Source organism: Topomyia yanbarensis, chromosome 3 (genome assembly GCF_030247195.1).
Source record: "Topomyia yanbarensis strain Yona2022 chromosome 3, ASM3024719v1, whole genome shotgun sequence".
Lineage (NCBI taxonomy): Eukaryota > Metazoa > Arthropoda > Insecta > Diptera > Culicidae > Topomyia > Topomyia yanbarensis.
This window is the reverse complement of record NC_080672.1, coordinates 111,252,227-111,276,855: the sequence shown is the minus strand read 5'-3', so window position 1 is coordinate 111,276,855 and position 24,629 is coordinate 111,252,227. Positions and strand designations below refer to the sequence as shown.

General features: G+C 39.2%; 1 protein-coding gene across 1 annotated transcript; it reads left to right on the top strand.

The window, feature by feature from the left end:
* The first annotated feature begins 294 nt into the window (after nucleotides 1-294).
* LOC131692315 (toll-like receptor 6) lies at nucleotides 295-24,625 on the top strand. Its single transcript, XM_058979297.1, has one exon. The coding sequence runs from the start codon at nucleotides 1,600-1,602 to the stop codon at nucleotides 5,563-5,565; it is 3,966 nt and encodes a 1,321-aa protein (XP_058835280.1). The 5' UTR covers nucleotides 295-1,599; the 3' UTR covers nucleotides 5,566-24,625.
* The last annotated feature ends 4 nt before the right edge of the window (nucleotides 24,626-24,629 follow it).

The following is a 24,629-nucleotide window of genomic DNA, read 5'->3' as shown; positions in this document are numbered from 1 at the left end:
GCAATGGAGAAAGCGAGAGAGAGTAAAGTTGGGGAAAAATGTTCATCTAAAAACTACCTCTCCGAGACAAAAAATGCCCGTTGGAGATTATCAAATCGAGCAGGTTTCATCGGGTTTATCTCCGCCATGATCGGACCGCGGAACATAAACAGAGAGCGTCCCCTTCGGATATTTCGGATACTCTCGCGCTCTTGGAATGCAGCCGTTCATTGGGTTCGTGCCAAGTAGGGCTTTCCTGCACACAGGAAGGTTGGTATTTTGCAACCAGTCAACCAGTCGCTACCGAACCGCGAACGTGAGAAGACGCTTATTGCAGCCGTGGAAGTGTTGTTGAACAAAATACGTGCCACCAACACAACGATAACTGGACGCTTTCGCTCCCGTACATGCGATCCGTGTTATTGTGCTATAGTTGTTGTTGGTGCTGTCTTGCCGCGTGATCACACTAGATAGAAGGCGAAGAATAAAAGCATTATAAAATTAGTCAGAAGTAAAGGAAGAACAGAAACAAGGGGCGTTCTGCAAAATAAGAGGAAGAAAATAGCTATATAAAACAATCCCGTGTGTTAATGTGTTCTCCATCGGCTTAGCTCTACATTGGAGTGTGTTTTCTGTTGTTAGTGTGTGCTTATTTATAAACGGATAGCATCGTCGTTGCCGCCGTGAGGACTGGTCGGTGGAGCCCTGAGAAGGGGATTGAGTTGGGTTTGAGCGAAAGCAGTAAAGCGAGAAGAGAGAGAGACAAAAAGTGGCAAAGAATTCGAACAACAACCATCAGTTTTGTATGTTAAAGGTTTCCTCGACCGCTTCTACCTCCCGGCGAGTTCCGCGTGTCCTTTCCACCGATTTCGCATTAGCGGAACTGACTGCTTCGTGGTTGCTGAGTGAATTAGTTTCGTTTGCCGTAGTGGCGAACAAGATACAACATACGGTTTAGCTCGGGGAACTGTCTGTGAAAAAAACGACAAACTAGTGACCGAAGCATGACCCCCGAACCGGACGGTGAACGATGCGGTTCGGTGTGTTGAAGAAAAGAGTTAATATTGCATGAGATGAGTTAATAAAGTAGGCGTTTTTGTGGTTTTATTGCTGCCTTTGAAACTAGAATAACTGTCAAAGTGTAAGGTTAGCAGAATTGAGAGAGTGTTCGAGTTGAAAAATTATGTGAACCGTTGACAGTTGCAGTAAAAATGTCAAATCATGCGATTCGAGGATATGTGAAAGAAAATTTCTGTTCAAGCTAGATTAATTTGTGATTCGAGTTTCGTCGGGCCGGTGTTTCCCGGCTACCATTAGAAAATCATCAATCTGGCTTCGGCACAAGCAGGAAGTGGAATCCTAATATTTTGCTTAATAGTTCCATCTATACTACTTTGCACTCCAGTCCGTGCCGCTCGTAACAACTTCCTTCGGCATGATGACGCCTTGCCGAAAGGATGCACCTGGACTGGTGCGGTATTGGAAGTATCGCAGGAGAAAAGATCCGATGAGTTGCAGTGTAAAATCAAAACCATAACGAAGACTGAGAGTCTGCTGGCTAATATAAGTAGTTATCAAATTGATAGGATTAAATCGCTGAAGCTAGAATGCAACGACATTATGTTCTTTGAAAGTTCCTTAGAATCGACAACAACACCCGGGAATTTCTTGGGTAATCTAAACAGCCTGCTGAGGTTGTCGATCGAATATTGCAAAATAAAATACATCCCAGCAATGGCATTTTCTAACATGAAAATATTGAAGAGTCTTACTCTTAGTACACATAACGTGGATTGGTCTGTGATGAATCTAGAACTGCACCCGGAGAGTTTCCGAGGGCTTACCGAGCTTAAAGAGATCCACCTGGCGGATAATAACATCTGGAGTCTGCCAAATGAAGTGTTCTGTCCGCTTTATACATTGAAAGTGCTTAATTTGACAGGAAACAGGCTTAGCGATATTTCCCAGCTGGGTCTATCTGATTGGGGCAAAGGGCCAATAGCCCCTGGAAAAGCATGCAATACTGGATTGGAAGTGCTGGATTTATCCGGAAACGATATCACATTGATGGCTGATAATGGCCTGTCGGCTTTGCGGTCACTGAATGCACTTTACCTGCAGGACAACCTGTTGAAAGAAATAGCTGACCGTGCGTTTGTCGGTCTTGGAACATTGGAAGTGCTCAATCTCTCCAACAACAAATTGACCGCTCTTACCCCGGAATTGTTCCTGTCATCTAGAAAAATTCGACAAGTGCACTTGCAAAATAATTCTCTCTCGGTACTCGCGCCCGGCGTATTCGAAGGCCTAGACCGATTGGAAACGTTGGACCTCTCCCGGAATCAACTTACCTCGACGTGGATCAAGCGGGACACATTTGCCGGTCAAGTGCGCCTAGTTGTACTCAATCTGGGTCACAATCACCTCTCCAAGGTGGACCAGCACGTGTTCAAGGGTCTTTATAGTCTGCAAATACTAAATCTGGAACACAACGCGATAGAACTCATAGCCGATGGTGCATTCAGTGATTTGAAAAACCTACATGCCCTCTTTCTATCCCATAACCGGTTGCGTCAGATTGAGCCGTACCATTTCAGCGAGCTCTATGTCCTCAATCAGCTCATACTGGAATCGAATCAGATTGCGTACATTCACGAGCGTGCCTTTGAAAATCTGACTCACCTGCACGATCTCAGCCTAAACGATAACCGGCTCGAGGAGATACCCTCCGGGATGAAAAGTTTGAAATTCCTGCAATCGTTGGATCTCGGCAAAAACCAGATAACGGAAATAAATAATTCCTCCTTCGAGGGGTTGGAGGAACTGATGGGACTGCGGCTGGTCGATAATCAGATAACGGAAATTTCAAGAGATACGTTCTTTGCTCTGTCCACCATTCACGTGTTGAATTTGGCCAGCAATCGGATTCGCCACGTGGATCAGTCGGCGTTCAGCTCTAATCCCACGCTGCGGGCTATTCGGCTCGATAACAACGAGCTGGAGGATGTGGCCGGGGTTTTCACCTCCCTCACGTCACTGGTGTATTTGAATATCTCCGACAACAACATCGGATGGTTCGATTATTCACACTACCCACAGTCCCTGGAGTGGTTGGATATACACAAGAACAATATCTCGGAGCTGGGAAATCGCTATGATGTGGGGAATTGGTTCCAGTTGAAAATGTTGGACGTTTCGCATAATCGTATCAAACACATCAACTCGAGCTCGTTCCCGAAAAACATCGAAACCCTGCTGCTGAACAACAATTTGATTGAAGAGATTACCCCCGAGACATTTACCAACAAGGAGAACCTGGTGAAGGTGGTGCTGTACGGTAATCACTTGCGTCGGCTGGAAATGTCCTCGTTGGCACTGACGCTCGTTCCGGACACTCGGACAATGCCCGAGTTTTATATTGGTGATAATTTAGTGCACTGTGACTGCAGCATGGAATGGTTACAACGGATCAACGAGTTGAGTTACCTCCGACAGTACCCACAGGTGAAAGATTTGGACTCGGTCATGTGCACCATGGAACACGAACGGGGGGAACTGGTGCGGCCACTGATGGAAATGAAGGCCAGCGAGTTTCTATGCAAATATGAGAGCCATTGTTTTGCTACGTGCCATTGCTGTGATTTCGACGCTTGTGATTGCAAGATGACATGCCCGGATCGGTGTAGCTGCTACCATGACACGGCCTGGGAATCGAACATTGTGGACTGTGGCAGTGCCGGTCTGATGTCGGTTCCGGCGAAAATCCCCATGGATGCTACCGACATTTATCTCGATGGCAATAACTTTGGGCAGCTGGAAAGCCATGTTTTCATTGGAAAGAAGAAACTAAAGTCACTCTACTTGAACAACAGCCACATCGGTTCGGTGAATAATAAGACCTTTGGAGGGATTCCGGCACTGGCTGTGCTGCATCTGGAGAACAATGGACTGGAGCAAATTAGTGGTGCCGAGTTCGAACAGTTACGGGAATTGAAGGAGCTCTATCTGGACCATAATGCCATCAGTTCCATCGGAAACAAATCGTTCTATTATCAGAAATCATTGGAAGTGCTTACGATTAGTGACAATAAACTCGGTGAATTCAAGCCCTGGGAATTGATGCCACTGGGCGGCACGTTTCGGCTAATCTCGTTAAGTGGCAATAAACTGAGCTGTGTTTGTGAATCGTTAGGGAAACTAGTGGAATGGGCCGAACGGCAGTTTAACGAAACGAATGGGCTAAGTGAATTTCAGTGTTCGAATAATAAATTACTAAAGGATGCGATGAAGGAATGTGAAAGCCATAAGAGTGCCCCGATTGCGACACCGACCGTGCAAAGGACGATTATCGATAATGATTTTATAGACTACTTGCCACTGTTGATTGCCGTGCTAGCCGGACTAGTGCTGACGATTCTGATAGTGACGCTAGTGTTCATTTTTCGGAACGATGTTTGCCTGTGGGCCCACTCCCGGTACGGGGTGAGAATCTGTAAGGATCCGCTCAGTGCGATGGAGCGGTGTGAGGACAATGAGAAACTCTACGACGGCTATCTTATCTACAGTGCTGCCGATGCCGATATGGTAACTAGTCAGATAGCACAAGAACTGGAACATAATGGTCATGCACTTTGCCTGCACTACCGGGATATTCATTCCGCTGCGTTTCTAGCAGACTCGCTGCAAGGTGCAGCGGATGCGTCCCGAAAACTGATCCTGTTTATTAGTGTTAAGTTTTTGCAACTGGAGTGGTCCCAGCCAGAGTTCCGAGCTGGATTGCAAGCCGTCCTGGAACTGATCCGGCCCTCCCGACGGAAACAGAAGCTGATACTGATCACCTCGGTGCCTCACTCGATGCTCACGATGGATCCGATTATGGACATTCTCACGCGAACCTGCACCGTTATTGCGTGGGACGAGCGTCGTTTCTGGGACAAACTCCGTTTTGCCATGCCGGACATAGGCAAAAACTCTCCTGTAAATAAAGCACCCCATCGCAAAGCTATCAATATTCGGTACACTCCGGCACCAACGAACCCTTCCGCACCGATTCCTACGTGGCCCAAGCGGCTCAACTCGGAGGTATGCGTTCAATATCCTCCCCAGCCGCCGCGTTCTCCGAACCACAGTACTTACAACACCGAGGATGAACATTCAACTGCTTCCTCGCCACAGTACGAGGCACCGTCGCTTCATCACGCAGGAGGTCACGCAATGACCACCCCGTTTCACCATCACCACCACCATCATCATCCGGTAATGCCTCATCTGACGGCGCCACCGCCGTCACATCACATTCCACTGCAGTCCACGCAGTCCAACCAAACGCCACACCTGCAAACCTATCCCCATGCCATGCACCACCACAGTGGTGGTGGTGGTGGTGGTGTCGGTGGAAGCGGTCCCGGCAGCGGCAGTGGCGTCGTTGGTGGTGGCAACAATGCAGGAGCTCCCGTGGGGTACTACCGCACCAGTAAGTCCAACAATACCAACACCATGGGTCACGTGTACTCTACCATCCCGGAGTCCCAGTACAACACGCATCACTCCAATCGCAGCGATAGCAATCGACCGTACTTTGTGTAATATTTAATCTACTTTTAGCCCATTTTTAAAATCTACTTTTTCGCTCTCTGTCTCACTCATTCGTACTCGCTTCAATAGAGTTCACTATAAACGTGAAAAATGTGTATAGAAATTGTTCACTACTAGTAGGCTAGGTTAAACAAAAAAAACGAAACAAGAAAAGACTTATTTGGTTAGGAACCTTAGGAGCACACTCCCGTTGGCACCATAAATATTTCTCTCTCTCTCTCTCTAGCTTTCATCCAGACGTATTGGTTGGTCAATTTAGAAAGCACTATTTCCTCATCTACCCGTTCTGATGAGAAAAGCGATGGCGACGCTAGCCACCATGTGATAAAGCAGATCCCAGTATAATCAGACTGTTTGTTGATTTGTTTTAATTGAAAGTGATCGAGCGGCTGACTTTCTATCAATAATAATAATAGTACCCCGCTGTAAAGGAAAAAGATGCGATGGAGCACGCTTCAATTACACACAACGGAAAGGGTCGCGCCCCGAACAATAGCCCACATTGTGTTGAGGTTACCACTCTACAAGGCGGTTTAAGTTATTTACTTATCAGCTCCAGCAAGCAAACATAAACAGCAACTTGCGTGTGTAGCGCGCGAAAAGCACTTTCGATTGATTGCGCGGCATTTTTGTTTTGTTTTTGTTTTCTTTTTCATTTTCGGAACTGAACTTTGATGGACTGTCAACACTGGGGACACAAACAATTCTCGATCTATGTAGGACACAATCTTTCGACAGGTTGCAATGAACTGTCATGTTCGGTAGGGAAACAACTGATCATAGTTCTGATAACGTTGTGGTTGTTGTACGAAAATCGATTGACCTTGGACTCGAAAGCGAGGTGATAACTGGTGATAAGACGCCAACATCTTTTGAAAGTTGTCGTGGCATATAAATTTAATTTAATTCGAACCAGAGGCGGTTGTCAAGCTGACATTTGATGAATTGGCTATTGTCCGATTGGGAATCACGCGTGTTTGAAGGTTAGCCTTAATTGAATTGGCTGGGTGTGATTTGGTGAGCAAATAAAATTCCTCTTGAAGTCAATGCAGATATACATTTTCGCAATGAATAAATTGTGTAGAATTTTCTTGTTGCGGAAACTGATGTGATTAAATTAAGGTTGCATTCTGTTCGAAAGCTGTAGCATTGATAAATCAACACAAATAATACAAGCAAAATTAACATAGTGTGGACGCCCCCAAAATCATTTCCTAGCCTCGCTATTCTTTTCTTTTTCTGATTATTCAACTGCAATCAAGAAATACAACACGACACACAGTGGTGGATTTTCGAACAAAAGTCGGACAACACCTGAAATGTTACCTAATTCGACTGAAAATCACAATCATTTTAAAGTGCTAAACTCATTTTCGATGTCATGAAATATTAGATTCATTTCTCCATACAGTGTCATTGAATCTTCCTTATGACTATGATCCCATTTTATGGTACATTTCCCGTTCCTGTTCACCAATCTCCACAATATCTTGAAAAATGAACAACATTACTTTAAATCCAATGTATAACGTGTTGGTTTACTGCATATTTCCCAATTATATTGCGCAAAACACCATGCGCCTTCATATCAGTAACAAAAATTCTCGACAAACATATGATTACGGCCTAAAAGCCAACTGTCAAAATCCACTTTGAATGGAAATTCCAGACAAACCGTTATTAGTCGAACACAGTTCACAACAGTTTATGAAAGAGAAAACTTTTCTCTTTCGTTTACTACCAATATCTGTGATTGACGTGTGACGGTTTGTCCGGAATTTCCATTCAAAGTGGATTTTGACAGTTGGCTTTTAGGCCGTAATCATATGTTTGTCGAGAATTTAACCCCTTCATGCCCATGTTGTTTGCGGACAACAACGTTTTTAAACAGCTGTAACTTTTGATGGAGGCAAGATTTGCTCACAAAAACAAGTAACGCTAATAAAAGCAACTATTGTCTTTCATTTGAGTAATATCAGTTACAAGGATCAGCTCTAGAACTGAAGTTATTGCAATTAGTCTTATTGGATTCCGATGGAGCAGTGCTGCCAGGGACAGTTTACGTTGACAACGGATAATGAATTTTTCATATATCTTCGTTACGTTGAAATATTATTGAAAACTAATAAAACTTATCAATTTAGACAGTTTTTGGCTACGTTTTATAGGAGAATTGCATTGAAGGTAAAAATTGAGCAATTTCTAGCGCTGATAAGGAAGCACCTATATTTATGAAAAAAAAAGGTTTTTTGTGTTTTTTGACCCCACCGTTTTCAAGGAAAAAATTGTTTTGCAACCTTACATGCACTAGAAAAAAGTTGAAAAAAAGGGTTAAAATCTCGTTAAACTCGTTTGCGCACCGAAGCGCAGAATGAGACCATTATATTCGAGTAGTTGTAATTGCCCATAGCATGTATAATATTTGTGCGTTCGGCACTGTTTTGTCAGAGTGTACAGAATACATTAATGAAAAAATATTTTTGATCTGACCACCTCACACATAATTAATCAAAAAAGCCATAGTTCCAAGCAAATTTAGCAAATATATGGTCGGTGTTAAGTCAGACCGGACTAAGTCGCAAAACATCAAAAAATGAGAAAATGATAGCACTGGATAAATCATTTCGTCAGCTACATTCGACTTTTGTCAGATTTTAAATATGTAACAATAAACAAGAATTATGGAGAAAAATTATTTCCAATTGTAATGTATAGGATGCTGCGATTCAAACTTTAAACTCGTTTTTCTTGAAATCAATATTTTGTCACTTAGTCCAGTCTGACTTAATACCGACCATATCATAATCGCAAATCAAGCTTTTTTCCCTACAAAATTTAACTTGTTTTGCTAAAATCGGACCAAAATTAAAAGAGCAACAGGCTTTTGAAGTGAACATAGAAATTGTGGGTTTTAAAAAGAAAATCACTAAAAAATTCGGATATTGCGACGTTAAAAATGCTGTTAAAAATCGTGTTTGTATCCAACGATCAAGAAATTTTGATTATTTAAATATTAAACATAACTTTTTGAAGTTTTGTTCGGCCTCCAGCCACTGTTTCTCAAGTTTCTTTTTTTTTTTCTCTTTGCAGTATTTATGTTTTAGAATAAATAGTATCAAAAATAGATGCTATAAACTTGTAATTATTAAAAAATTCTTATTCTTCGTCGCTACTAACTTAATCATTTTTAAATATACCAGCACTTTTTATTGTTACCTAAATAAATCGAGATTTTTTTAAAAGATGGCCATTATAGGACTTTTAGGAGCTGAGTTATTATTCCTGCAAAATGTCTTGAAAATATATTAAACGTCAGCTCTTGTATCCTCTCGTTATTTTCTTTGTTTTTGAAAAAGTTATCTCAGTGATACCTTAAATTGAGATTTTCAAGAAAAAATTACAAAATTTTTGTTTTACCGGATTGACACCAAATCGTTTCTATCACCATCAAGTCTCATCTCATGAAAAAAAATTTCCATGTGTCAGAAAGGCAGTTTTACGAGATTACACAAGATCTCGACTTTTCATGACATTATAATAGTTTTTTCGATATGCTAAGGTATCTTTTAAGGTGCATCCGGTTTGAAAATTCAGGATGACCGTAAATATGGGATCCCTACTGTATATCAAGACTAGTATATCGAAGAAATTATTTTTGGTAGCTGTGACCTGGTTGGCGAATTGTTTATTATGGATCGTATCATTAGATTTGAATTACCAGGTCCTAGGTATATGTCCTAGACATTATCCACCCATATTTTAGCACATGCTGATAAAACAAAGATGCTCTTAAGATCTATTCTGCTTTACCATCCTCTGACTTGTCCCTTTATTTTTTAAATCCTTGTAATTTCTATATCAGACCCTTACATAAATAAACTCCTGAAAAAACCAGCTAATGGTAGAGTGAATCTTGAACAAGATTTGTCATCTAGCACTCTGTTTTCCCGTTTAAAATTATACACATTGAACTCGCTCAACCATATCTGATCTTCTTTATTCTAAAGATTTCAAAAGAACTGTCACGGAAATATTCGACCTTTAGTGGACACAGAAAAGTTAATAATTTTGATATTCTGTCTGAAGCAGGTAAATTACATTACTAGCGACAAGCCTTTTACGGAGTGCTACGTGTATACATGCCCGCGCACAATGTTGAGAGTGACGGTCTACCAACCGGTCCGAGTTTATCGTGCGTTGATCTACTGAAGTACGGGGTTAGTTGTTTCAAGGGCCCCTTGCTCCAGTGATCTAAGGTTTTGAATGGCAATTGCACTTGACGGGACAAAATGGTGTGTTCTTTCAAACTCGTGTTGGTGTGTCCTTTGGTGGTATTGCATTGCGTTTCATTACATCTTCTTTGACGTTTGTATCACGCGAATGAACCATTGGTAGTGATATGGCTTGGTGTGACAATTGCGCAGAGAATCATGAGCATGACTCTTGAATTAGGAATGCTGAAAAGTGTACATACTGTGGGGAGAATCCACATTACCATGTCTCGCATACAAATAGTGTCCGAGGAATCTATAGCTTTTCCTGAAAAACACTCTTTGTGATTTCTTACACAAATATTGAAAAGAGCTAAGCCACTACGGACTGTAACTCTGATGATCTCACATTTAATTGCCCAAAAAACTATAAGCAGGTGAGACTCCTTGTTAAGGTTTGAATTTTTCTCTTGAAAGGCCACTAAATATACCAGATTGAGAAAGCACTGACAGCCGAAGAAAACAGCTATTTGAGACCAAACGAGAATGTTTCAACGCTTTCAGGAATACCAAAAATCTGATGTGACATTTTAGCAAGAGGTTCAACTTAGTACAGGACGCGTTGAGCACCGGCCACTTTTGGTATTGCGGAACTCCCCTCGGTATCAAGGAGACTCCTATTCTCACGGTACGGTATGGGGTTGTCTTCTCAATTATAATTGATCTAGCTTAATCCACGATCTTTACTACAGCCTTAAGGAGGTGGACTGCTTTACTGCCTATACTTACACATCTATCCCACTTGTGTTTCTATGAAACTGGGCAAACGAGCAATAAACTTTGCAAACATTTTCGCCATTTTTTAATTAGAAGTTTTTGCAGTTGAAATTTTCGTGTCGTGTATGTCAATCAAGTTAGTTGTTGGTTCCTTTGTCCACTTTACATTTGAGAACAATACCATTTATTGTGAATAAATCTGAATGGGACTAACAGGACCGTAGCGTAGTCTTTTGGCGCCTTTGGTGGAGTGTCAGTTGTGCATTTCTTTGGTGTTTACATTGGCTTTCTTTTTAAGTTCGATTTTACTGTACATTAATTTAGTGTGTACTTGAAATTGGCACTCATACACCCAAAACGGCGCACTCAGATTTTCTGTACCTTGTACCATGACGACATACACCCATTAAGTAGAAAAATGGCATATATAAGCTTTACATTAATGAGGGAGATAATATCGCTTGGATTCCCGTCGCTGGCATTGCAGCATCGTCGTCATTGACGCATTTTGCCTTTAACCATTTTTTCCGCTGTTTATTAATATTTCGTTTGCATGTATGTGTTGGGAAGTAATCCTTACTAGAATAAAAAAAAAGATTAACGGTATCAGGACTGGTACTGACAAACATCTACTCGCCAAAACGCCTATTTACACCCTAGGCCATAACGGCACATGATAAGTAGTTGTTCGAGTGAGCTATACGAACTGGTATGTGTTATTCAAGTTATCTCTGCACTGTGTAGCCAACAGCGTGTAGCTATAGGGTACGACAGAGTTACAAATATTCAAATTCATTAAGTGAAAATTGATCATATTCAGCCGCATTCATTTTCAACATTCAGTGGCGCAACTGAAAACGTCAAACGTTCCAGCTGCCCATTCATTCAGTGCAGATTTTCATTCATCTCTGATTATTGAATACTTTACGGTGACGTCACAAATGAACTGAGTGTTCATTTTGATAGTTCGCTTGTACTGTTTACATGGACTTAGAAAATTTCTTTGCGATTTGCTTCGAGCGAATCTAGTCTTCCACAAATTTTTGTAAGTCCATGTAAAGCGTACAAGCGAACTGTCAAGAAAAGTGAGGTTAACCGAGTCAGTAAAGAACCTAATTACACGAAGCGAACTTGCAACAACAAATCAAACGCATCAAAGTAGGCCTTGGTACAATGTAAGCGATGATAATTAATATTTTATATGTTTTAGCAACATTTGAAAACATTTCCTTGGAGAATTAGTGAAATGAATAATATTGCACGATATTCAACTGAATGAATAACATGGATTTTTGAATGAATATTTTTTTATTCATCACGTCATGAAAGAGCTTTGATTATTTTTAACCCTGGGGTACGATATTGTATTGTTGGTTACATACTAACGCATCATTTGGGAGCTTTTCGCTTACAGTTTGAGAGCGAAAAAACAGATGCATTTCCGCTCCCAAAGATTCGTTTTGGGTGTATTATGATTTATTTTATGATATATCCTTACTTCTTTTTTTAGCGCAGACCAAGATTTTAATCCGGTGAACCGCACGCTACGGGCATGATCATACCACTAAAATATCTTGGAGCTGGTTCCGTTCGAGCAGAGAATTAATAAAATTTAACAATTGAAACAAGTCAACCGATTTGCATTAGCTTCTATCTATTACTCTGAAAGAGCCTGATCAATGGCAAACATTTTTCACTATTTGCTATATGATGTGACTGGTAATTGGTTTAAATCTAAGACAGGACATGACAATGGGAAGGTCGTTTTTGTTCAAATTTTACGTGAGAATCCTCCAGTTGCTTATTGGTTTATTCTAACAACTTGCACTAAAGGAAATGTACTGTACTGTACGGATAGTGAAATGATGTTTGGCAGTGTTGCTATATTTATAGGAAGATACAGTTATTACATTTGACAAATAGAATAATTGTCGCCAAATCAGTAAAAAAGATCAATTTGAATAGAATTTATGCAGCAAAGTAGAACAAGTTTTTACCATGCATTTGTCGTATATGTGGTCTAAACTTGTTCAATTGCTTCTAGTTTACTGATAAGAGTTTTTAAGTTAATATATGAAGTATAGCCAATGCAAAAAACACATTTAGTAAAACATTCTATCATGAGCATATGCATCACAAAACCGCCAGATATATAGTTAAAGATGCAAGGATCAACATTTCCGAAGACGGAAAATTGATTCGATTTTGCAGTAAAAAGATATTCTAATATAAAGTTTGCCTCTCACACATGCTTAGAAAAGCATATTTACAAAAAAAATCACCTTCGATGTTACATTATTTTTCACGGTACCCTTCAATCAATATGCAACTTTTAACAAAGATTTTCGTAATTAAAAATGTTACGCGGCCTTAAGGTTTGAGGTATGCAGAGTGACTGTGGATCTTTTTTAATATCCTTTGAGTTTTCAATTCCGATTTTTAATACATATATATATATTGGCATAGAAACTTCCAAACTCTTGTGAATGAAATGAAGCTATAGGAAGATGGTCACATTTCGTCGCTGTTGTGCTATCTTATGACAAACGCCATTTTGGGATAAACTGAGTTAGATATGCCACTTGTTTAAAAATTCTCTACAAAGTGGCTGTTTTTAATTTTTAATTTTTTTGCTACAAAAGACTGTGTGGGGATTGGCTCAAGTTATTTTGATGTATAAGATGTTTTTGTGCGTAAAATTATCTGAGAAACACAATGGCTTAATCATTTTCAAAACAAAAATACACGAATTGTGAGAAAAATGCAGTGGAAATATAGCATATTTGGCAACACTGTAACCAAAAATAACTATTTTTTTCTAGAATCCTTGACTCCTTTCCTTCAAAATTCATCTCACCGATTGCTTATAGACCAAATGAAGTCAAAGATATGTGTGAGTGCCACTTTTGTTTACATTTATTGTAAAAAATCTCAATATAGTCAACCGATCTTCGTAATATTTGAGAGTTTATTACAGAATAGATAAAAGCATCAATTGTTTTCTTTGAATTGTTTATACCATTTTTAGGTTTTAATATATAAATCTCAATCTTTAAAAATCGTTTTTCTCGAAATGTGCTAAATGGCGCTTGTCATAAGATAGCACAACAGTGACGATTTGGCATATGCCTTGTGGAGCAGTGTTGCGAAAAAAGTTAAATATATTGCTGGACCTAGGTTTTTAGCTTTTCTCGTTCGTTTCATCAGATGCTGACAGACCGTTTTGGCCGCCAACCAGACACTAAACCTAAAAAATGCATACACGATTGAGAACTGATTGTTTTTTGGTTTAAATAATATGCGGCAATAAGTCATACGGCCGTTGAAACCATAAATTTATTGAAAACAATGTTCGATAAACGAATCATACTGAAACAGGGTAGGGTCAATTTGTTTTTCCCGTTTTTGCGATTTGATTTGATTTAAGTCTCTCGTATACGCCGACAAACCACAAACAACTGATGAGTTAGACGGCGCCAGTTGTTAAGTGGTAAGCGTGACCGCCACTCACCCTAATGAGTTCAATCCCACCCAGTCAAAAAGGGCAAGTTGCTGGTTAACGGGGGGCTATTTGCCAACTCGGATGCGCTAATTGCTCTACAATTTGCCAGCAATTTGCTGACAATATGCAACATTTGGGCGATTTGTCGCCGTCATTTTTTTGCCGCTCTGGCCGCCCTTAAATCGCCCCCAAATCGCCCAGGGAACGCGCCATTTAATCGCCCTTAATTGCCTGATATGAAAATTAAAAATAATAATTATTTTCGGATTCACTATCTACTCACATAAATTTATCAGTACACTAGGTAATCACCACCAGACTATAGGAAGAATCGATGGTGAAATTCGTATTGCACGCCAAAACTTACCACAATCTGACTTTCATTTAGACTTTAGGTTAGAGATCTTGTTCTACTATACTTACACACGATTCCACAATCTCCCACATTCGTTGGCTAAATTAAGTGCACTAAACAAACAAAATACAAGCGGGAACAGGCCAATTGTTTAAAAAAACAATTTTAAACTTAAGTCAAACATGAACCGCCATGTTTGAAAAACGCAAAAAACAACCAAGTCCATTTCAGCCGCCAGAAAATTTGTCTAAGTATTGAAATTGCCTTTAAGTTGCATTTGTTCCTAGGGGCAATTAGCACAGGCGAGTTGAGTCAAACGTCAAACTTTTTAAATCGCCTGACCATGTTCGTCCGCATTTTTTTTGACAGGGCAGCCGAGGTCGTTGAGATTTTCTGAGGTGAAAAATCTGTGGTCACGTCTTCCTTTGGAAGGGAAGTATATCCCGGTCCATGCGTTGCTAGGGCAATATCTAGGGTCCAGATAGTGGAGTCCACCACTCTGGCGTAATTGGCACCCACGCGGAGGCCGATGAAAATAAAAAGTGATGAGCTAAAGGCCAATATTGAAGGCAATATTCACGAAGTTTCTCCAGTTGTTCTCAAAATATGACAAAAATGGATCAAAATAGGACCGACCGAATTTAAGACATTAAATTACGTGTTATATCCCAAAGGCGTTGTTTATGTTATAAAGGCTCGTACAGAGGGAAGTAAAATCAGTTAGATTGGCTATCAATCGTGCAAAGTAAACAAACATTCTTCTTTTAGAGAACATGCAAGAAAAGTAGTAGTGTTGAGAAAAATAATATCATGGCGAAATATTTCAATCGCGTAAACAAGACACTGCATTATAGTTTGTGTAACAATGTAAAATAAATTACACATACCTATTAGTATCATGAACAAAGTGCTGTATGCCACAAAACAGTAGGTTTTCAATTAACTCCACTGTGTAACTCGGTTGAAGTCACTCACAGTTACGATCAAAACTGTGGGTGCCAGCAACAAAGAAGATCATTTTAGGCAGTGTTGCACATTCCACTGTACGGGACTTTATAATACCACAGACTCTACTATATCCTACCAAATTAAACAAGTTATGTATTTGGTTATGCAGTCTTTGATTAAAAAAAAACACTATTTTGTCTTCATCCGACGTTTTGATCTCTTTGGGACCTCTTTCAAGAACTCAAAGGTCTTTAACGGACCGAAACGTCGAGCGATGACAAAATAGTGTTGTTTGTAAATCGGAGACTGCAAAGCCAAACACATAACCTTAAAATTGATACTGTCGATCCCTATCCAAAAGACAAATTTGAGCAAACAAAAATTATTTTCATTGATTTTTTAGTGTTATATTGAAATTAAAAAAAAATAAAAATATCCTTTTGAAGACATTTTTAAAAATTTAATATCTAGCTGATAGCCAAGACGGTCTGTCAGCTACTTACGAGACACAGTCGAAATACAATAGTTGGACGTTGGACAGGCTGTTGTTGTTTATAGAGTTAAATGTAAATTTGAATGTATTTCAGGTATTTCCAGGTTGCTCGATTTTAGGGCGTCCCATTCAGTAGTCTCTAATTTTCATGTGCGTCCCCGCCCGCGCATTTTTCCTAATTGCACGCTGCCAATAAGTGAAGAATCTGTCTAGCTCAGGGGGTGTCATCCCAGCCATCCGCTTTGACAGTAGTCAACATATGATGGGCATAGCCGCTTCTAGGCCCATGTTGCATTGGGTTGCTTCGATTTTAACAAAGGCAGATTTTGGCTAGTAAAAAATGGCCGGCTGGCAGGAGCCAGGTCTAGCTCTTCTAAAACCTGCTGCTTGACTTGTCGCACTGGTTCTGACTTACTTATCCCCCGCGATTCGTTCGAAACGTGATACACACTAGCGCACTAACCTGTTGCTGTTTGCGATACAATTGTGCTCGATTTCCTACCGTTTATGTGCCAGAATTTGCGTGACTCAAAACCGAATGCGTGACTCACCGCATAAATGAGTTTGGGGCTTGAATAATTGCTGCGGTTGAAATGAAAGAATGAATATAAATACCCTGGCCATTCGGAATTAAAGTAACGGCTTAATGTGGAAAGTGTTTCGGAATTTCTTATGAACGGGGATAAATGGTAAAAGTTTGGCTTAGTTTTATTTTATTCCAACAGCTTTGGGCGGCATTAACACGCGCATTGCACTAAACGACAAACGATCGTTTCATAGTACTTAGAACTAGCTTATTTGGCTTAGCGAAAATAACAGATGATAAGTGAAGCTCAATCGATTTTCGGGTTGTCTTTAGTTGTACAAAACTCGATAGATATTAAGTCTAGGGTTTATTGATGAATAGCGGTAATAATTAGGCCCGTACTTGGGACACGGAAGGGATTGATCATGTTGGCGCTAAATAGGAGTATAAACTATCGCTGGTGATTGTTAATAGGAATACGACTTTGAAGATTGCAAAGTGTACAATTTTACAATCATCTGTATCATCTGTATCTGTACTGGCATACAGTACAATCTTGTACTGTATGCCAGTACAGTAGGCATTCACACGATTTAATAAAATCACTTTCCTTCGCCGCCCGGCAACGAGGAAACTAATAAAGGCTTAAAAATGTTACCAGACAATTTAAAAGGTTGCATCGCGTTACCCTGAACGGTGATCGGTACCGGTACGGTGCATACCACCATAGCGAACGAAATTCTGTCAGCATCATAGACAAACCAGTTTGAAAATTTATTTCTGTTTCTCCATCCATTCAATCAGCCACATCTAATAATCTTCTTCCAGCTTTCCCCGGTCGAGTATCAAACCGACCCAAAAGTGGCGGTGGTCGGTAATCTCCCATCGGGATCGTCACGCCACTGCCTGACCGCCGAGTGAGTGAGAGAGATCAAGATCAGCATTCTCCGCTGGTTGCAGTTTCTTTCTTTAGCCTCACTGTGCAGAGACAGAGCTCGCACACGGGCTCGAATCATTGTGGGCACGACTGGCTACGTACAGCGAGCGGGAGGAGAACAATGGCTGCGTTACCTACCACAGATAACAGACATGTTGACTAGAATGATTTTTTTTTAATTCAATTCGTTTATCGTTTGTGTTATCTTAACGGTGTTAATTTTTTGTTTTACATTTTAAATTTCATAAAACTAGTGGATCACAATTTGAAATTATTTTGTCTACTAGATTTAAGAGGAACAATTTTACAACTACCCTAAAACTAGAAATGCAGTTCGATTTACAAGAGGAAACAATTGAATTTTATTGCTGAAATCGATTTAAGAGCCTGTGTAAAATTTTGAATCGATAAATTTTGTAATAAGTCTTCACAACTGCTTTCTGCTACACTGTTTGGTTTCGCTCTAACATTGTATTGGCCGCTGCGTTTGTCTGATGCATTTTTGACTCGTTTAGAATTATTTGCAATAACAGTTCCATGGCATCATCACAGTTCCTCGATGGCGGAGTGGTTAACGCACCCAACTAGAGACTGGGAAATCGTAGGTTCGATTCCTGCTTGAGGACATATCTTTTTCAGTGTTTCTAATAAAAGTGAATTTTCACCGTTTCTTCATTCTCATTCTTTCTCTGTCTGTTTTCCAGTGGACACGTTCATAAAAAATCCTTAAGAAAGGAAAAAACAAAGACTCACGTCCTAACAAGGAATATATAATTTGAAATTATTTTTCTAATAGATTTAAGAGGAACAATTTTTCAACTATCTTAAAACTAGAATTGCAGTTCGATTTACAAGAGGAAATAATGGAATTTTATTGCTGTAATCGATTTAAGAGCCTGTGTAAAATTTTGAATCGATAAATTTTGTAATAAGTCCCTCACCAGTGCTTCCTGCTACACTGTTTGGTTTTGCTCTAACATCGCATTGACCGCTGCGTTTGTCTGATGCGTTTTAGACTCGTTTGCAATTATTTTCAATAACAACAACTTTCAAACATGAATCTAAACGTCTGTTATCTGTGACTTTAAACTCTGCAAAGAGGCTGTGTCTGAAAACGACAAGTCGATTCGGCTTGAATGGGTCTCTGCTGTGCTTTGCTACTCGCCCTGTCATACTCACACCCCGAAACCGGGAAGCCGCTCCTTTGTTGTGACTGCGTGGTCCTAATGGTTGCTTCATTTATTAAAACCGTTTAAGATTTATTTATTTTTACAATTAGTCATTGATTAGTTCAAGCGGAGACGGATACCAGTGGTGTGTGGGAAAATAGGACGGGAAGTGGGGAAGAAGTGTGGTTTTTGTGTGGAATGATAGCTTTTTGCGGTGTGGTTGTTGTTGTACCATAAATTATAAGGGTGATTGGAATCTTGAAATGTATTGCATACATTTATGATTGAAAACTTCTTCTGTAAGCACAATTTATCGTCCGTTTTAAAAAAGGAATTGAAGCCGAGATTTGTTTTAAAAAATTCTCTATTCGTTAGTTGTGTAACTTTTTCAGTTATTCGCAGGACAAGTTAAAAGGTGCGGCATTTTCTGATTGATGTCTCGAAGGACGTTTTTCCATGTTTTCTTTTTTTCAGAAAGCACTTTTTTGTATTAAAATATGAACGTTTAAGAATAACAATTGATTTATCTTTCGTATTGTCATCAATATACACGGGAATCGTTTATTTAATATTTCCATTGTCGATGGCGTGTTTTAGTTACCAATTTGTTCTAAACCAACACCAATATTTTTATTCGGAAAATTCGGAGGTATACATAAAACCCCTTACCCCCTAGATCCCCTTTGAAGCCATTTTTTCTAATTATTGGTTGGAGAAAAAATCAATTACAATCCTCTTTTGCTTATATATTTCTAGCCCTTAACTCAAATTTGAACTCAGAGATAAAATGTCTAGATAACCACAAAATTTCTACGTTTTGCGCACTTCTAACGCTGACCTATTTCGAACTCACGGGGGTGGCTTTTTAAACACCTTCCCTCTTGCACGTTAGTTTCCGCTAGATTAGGCGAACAAAAAGGCATCTAAATTAACTTCACCGGTGTATATCCAATAAACAATTTTCAGCCCATTAAATTCGCCAGCCTGGCTAGCACATTTTGTAACTCAGTCTCTACATACACCGGACCGAGCAGAAACACTTACGCTTCCGTCACTATCAAAACATGTCACAAAGGTAACCGTTTTTATGGTTTTACGTGACAACGACACCCGAAATTGTTGGTCGCTGTTGGTGTTTGGGGGGAGCGATACGACGACCGCCACGTCACGTCACCTAAGCCTGACCGGATGCTTGTTCCAGGGAACGACGGAGTCGGTTTTATTTCCCGAAATAAAACTCCATTTGCGGGAATCAGGGGGCGGTGAAGTGGGCAATCCTTGGAAAGAGGAGGTAAGATTAATGGTTTGATTTTTTATCGCTAAATGCCAATGATTCTTTTTCCCGGGGACGTGAAAAACTGACCAAATAGCTTGTCGGTGAAGTAAAGTAGCAAGTTTTTTTCGGAATTAGAACTGAATTACATGACCAATACTACGGAGTAATTGTTTGTTCGAGACCCTTGCGGGTCAAATAAGACTTCCGTGGAACGTTTAGGTAGCCAACGCCCTGCAGATTATTGCAATTTCTGCAAAACCGAACCACCTTGGGTGTTGAGTTGAATTATTGGCCACGATTATTCAACACATTAACTAGTAAGTGGCGCAAAGCTGATGAATGCAGTCTAGAACTGGCAATACAAGTGCAACTGTAAACCAGTTCCGTTTTGTTTACAGCATATAGTGAAGCCCGTGGGTATGACCTTGGGTCCGTCTACTTATTAGGTTTGGCACAAAATTGAGAACTGGATTGATGATTCGGTATTTATTCTGTTGATTAGGTACTGTTGCGTTGGTCGTCGGGCAAAACAGTGACAGGGTCGACATGCTGTTTGCCTACGCAAGCAATGGTTTGCCCACGGGGATCAATAGTGTCGCTCAGCGTAGCGTAAACGAAATCGTATCTATACTATGATGATTGGTCGAATTCGGAAATGTTACTTTCTTTAGGTGGAAAAATTGAAGTCTTATTGTTGTGTAAACTTTTAAAGCTGCCTTTGGTGGGTTTGTGATAATCAAGTCTATCCTGATAACCAGGGGCGGATCCAATTTTTTTTCGGGAGAGGTCTGAAATTTTGATTTTAAAATAAACATTGTACAATTCGTAATACATAATAACCTTATTTAATGAGTATAAGTTTTGTTTGTAAAATTTGGCTTGGAATGATTTTGAATTTAAAACTAGTAGAAAACTTTAAAATTTCTCAACAAGCAACGTTTATTTACAAATACTTGTCTTGTTGAATACTTGTCTTGTTGAATACTTTTACTTAATTTAACTATACTTTTTAAATACCCAACAAGCCTTGAATTTTCTCGATTTCAAGAGTAGGATATTGCCCCGAGATTAATGAGCCTGCTATAAGAGACTAATTGAGATGGCGAACTCCCAAGTGGTACTAACTCATATTGTACTAGAGGGTCCCTCATAACGAAAAACAGAAAACGCGTTGATAATCGAGGATGCTTTGCTTTTCCTTAGAGAGTGCTATTTGTTTGTCTGATGTCGTTAAAACGATTGTTACCAACTTTTCGAGCCCAATAGAATGCCTTATCAATAAGCGGGTTTGTCAAGATTAGTAGAATCGAAGGCTGCCTTCTCTCTCTATTGCTACAAAAGATCTAGTACACGATGTACCATCGAATTTGCAGTACTGCTTGCATAGGCGGTTCCAGCTGGATAGCAAAGGAAGGAGGGGGAACTCCTTTCTTACAAAATAGTGCCAAATTTTGGAAACTCATATCTTAACACGGTTCGTATTTTGAGATTGGCGAAAAGTTGGACAAATCACACCATCCTTGAAAGCAATCACTATTGTTTCTCTTCTGCTAATCTTCAGAGAATCCATTTCGCCATTGATTATTTTTTTTACAAAAAACACTGCATATCTAACCTTTTTGTGTTTTTCCAGTTGGTCAAGTCCAATTAACCAATAAACCAATCAGAATGCAATGAGTGAACCGAAGGGTGTCGCTACAGTAGGTCTGTTAGCGATACAAACTCAGAAAGCATTTTCAGTAGTGTTGACGTACAATCGTGTTGTTTTCCATGCAAAACCAAACATCAAAATTACAGAAAAACTAAACATTTTGATTCAAATATTTATTTAACCCTTTCATGCCCAAATTTTTTCTAGTGCATGTAGGATTTCAAAACTATTTTTCCTTGAATACGGTGGGGTTAAGAAACACGAAATGAGATTTTTCATAAAGATAGGAGCTTTCCTCGCAGTGGTAGAATCTGCTCAATTTTTACCTTCCAATGCTCAATACAATTCTCCTAGAATATTTACAATAGTCCACTTGCGTGGAAAACGTAGCCAAAATCACTCTAAATTGATAAGTTTTATCAGTTTTCAATAATATTGCAACATAGTGAAGATATATGAAAAATTCATTTTTCGTCGTCAATATAAACTGATCCTGGCAGCACTGCTCCACAGACTAACTGCAATAACTTCAGTTCTAGAGCTGATCCTTGTAACTTTTAATACTCAAATGAAATATAGTAGTCACATTTATTAGTCTTACTTATTTTTATAAGCAAATCTTGCATCAATTAGAGGTTATAACTGTTTAAAAACGTAGTTGTCCACAAACAACATGGGCATGAATGGGTTAATTACAAGTTATGATTGTCAAATAAGATATAAAAAGTTTGATCTCATTTTACTGCGCTCATTTGTTTATTTATTTCTGTTCCGCGAAACACCAAATTGAATACTTACTTCATCAACAAAAAATCTCAATAAATTTTTAATTTACATTCACTGATTGCAAAAATAGTAATCAGATTTTTTCACAGATCCAATTTTTATGAAATTGATACTTTTAATTCTGGCTGATTTTTCTAGACAATTCTTCTACTAGACCCTTGAAACTATAGCAAAAGGCGTGCAAAAAAACTACTGATTTCAAACATGTTAACACTAATCTGCTCAGTAATTGGTTCGTTTTTAATTCGCTCAAGTTATTTACAATCATCATCTAGATTGAAAGAGATGCATGACTTCTTGAAGAAATATGTAATGCTTTTTTATTACAGGTTTGTTTTACCAAAATGTGGGAAACAATTTCAATTAACGTTCAATATAACGTTGAACGTTGTGTGGGTAACAAAGACGTCAGGTGCTTTCAAAAATGCCGTTTTATTCGAGCCGAATTGAGAGAATCGGAGCGCAATTTCGAAAGCATTCAATCTGAGTGCATAGAAAAGATAGAAGAGATTTTTTGGGGCTTAGATTAGCTTTTTTCCTCCTAAGTGATTTCATATTTCTCATTTTAATTTAAAACGAACAAAAATCAGATCAAGAGACTACCATATACTGAAGACTTGAAATCGAAACTGTTGAACTTATATATTCGACCAGTCACAACATTTTAGTCGCAACAGTGTTTTAATACGGAACGAATTCTTCGCATGAAAATGAAATTAAGTGCCAATGAAAATGATATTGCATTAAAATAACGCTAAAGCAAAAAATGTCGTCTCGGTCATATCGTTCTCAGTATATTTAAATATGTTTTGCCTAGTACGCAGGAATGTAATGCCTAGGCTTTATACTAAGAGTACAGAGTGCACAGACCTAATACAGAAATTCAAATTGGGTAAAATTTAAAGACGTCATTAAAATTTAAAATAAAGTTGTCAATATCGAGTATTACATTTGAGTTTTGTTAAGCGTGACATTCACTTGCGATGAAGCGTTAACTTCTGGAGAGTTTTAGTGCTTAGTCGTCCATAAATTAATTTTTTAAATAATTAGTTTAGCGGGCTCGGCTCAATGCTTTAGCCAATCGGAGCAGTGGTTCTTAATCTTTTTATATCTATTTCCAACAACAAAAATAACAAAACGAGTTTTAATTGTTGTTCAGCAGATCTCGCGCAAGCTCTTAGCCATTGCCTGTTAATGAGGCGGGGAAATATTTTTTCCTCACCAACTGCGTATAGGGGGTTGTCTACATCTCTCTCGCTATTGAACACTTCCGTGTCATCATCGTAAATGCTGCCCTTATGTTCACGAACATCTAATTTCTTCCCTGCTTGTTGCCTTTACGAGGGTGAATTTCTTCACTGAATGTGCTGGCTATATATTTTGAGATACTTGACGCAGCTTTTGCCGTTGTCAATATTACCAGAACAGGTGGCACAAATTTGGTAATTGTTTGTGTTCAGCGGTTTCTGACCAGTATAAACCGTATTGTGCCGTTTATTCACAGAACTGGAACGTACAAGTTTGTTTAAGATATGTGCTAAGAATACTGTGTGTAATTATACTATCGCATTATGTTTTGTACCGCATTTCTCCCAAACGGACATGTCACTGCAAGTAAGCGGTATCCGATCTTGTAAACGAACATTGATTCTCTCACCGTTCATATATATGAAACTCCTAATTACAGCATTGTCACTCACTGTGTCATGTATTTTAAATTATTCAAAATTTCACTGTGTTTTAAATTATTCAAAATGAATGGTTGCGTCTGGACCAATTTTTTAAACGCTATGAGCGCTCAATACCTGACATGGTAGAACTCAATAATGGTGATTATCGTAAGTCTAACCTTCATGTTCACCATCACAATATGTTCCTCATCACGAACACTCGGTCTTATGCGAGTCATCAACAATCACAGTATTTGGCCGGAGCACCACTTCTTGCTTCTGCGACTCACTCATCTCGACAGATTACTAGGACAAGAAGTATACTGCCGTTCTACGCCCAACTGTCCCATGTTCCAAAATTGACAACTGTGAAAATCTGTAACAATTGGACAAACAGACTTCGTATTTTTTTACGAAGTCTTCGAACACACTATGTGATTTGGATGTGTTTTCTGAAAATACGCCTGAAAAATATTTGTTTGAGAAAAAAATGTGAAAACGGTCAAAAAGCAACATGGGACAATTATGCATAGAACGGCAATATAATATGGTTTCATTTTCTCTTCAGACAAGGCATACAATAATAAATATATTTGTCGTTCGCTTTGCACTGGCTCGGACAGAAGCATAAGCCACACTGAGCTTCGTGACCATTTGGTTGCTGGAAACAGTGATCTTCTCAATAATTCCACTAATTATTAAAAGTAGCTGATAATAGTTTTTCTTAAATTTATTATTAAAACATCTCGGTCGG

What these genes read in the sequence shown, in the direction of transcription:
- LOC131692315 (XM_058979297.1), top strand. Translation starts at nt 1,600, where the DNA reads ATGTTCTTTGAAAGTTCCTTAGAATCGACAACAACACCCGGGAATTTC.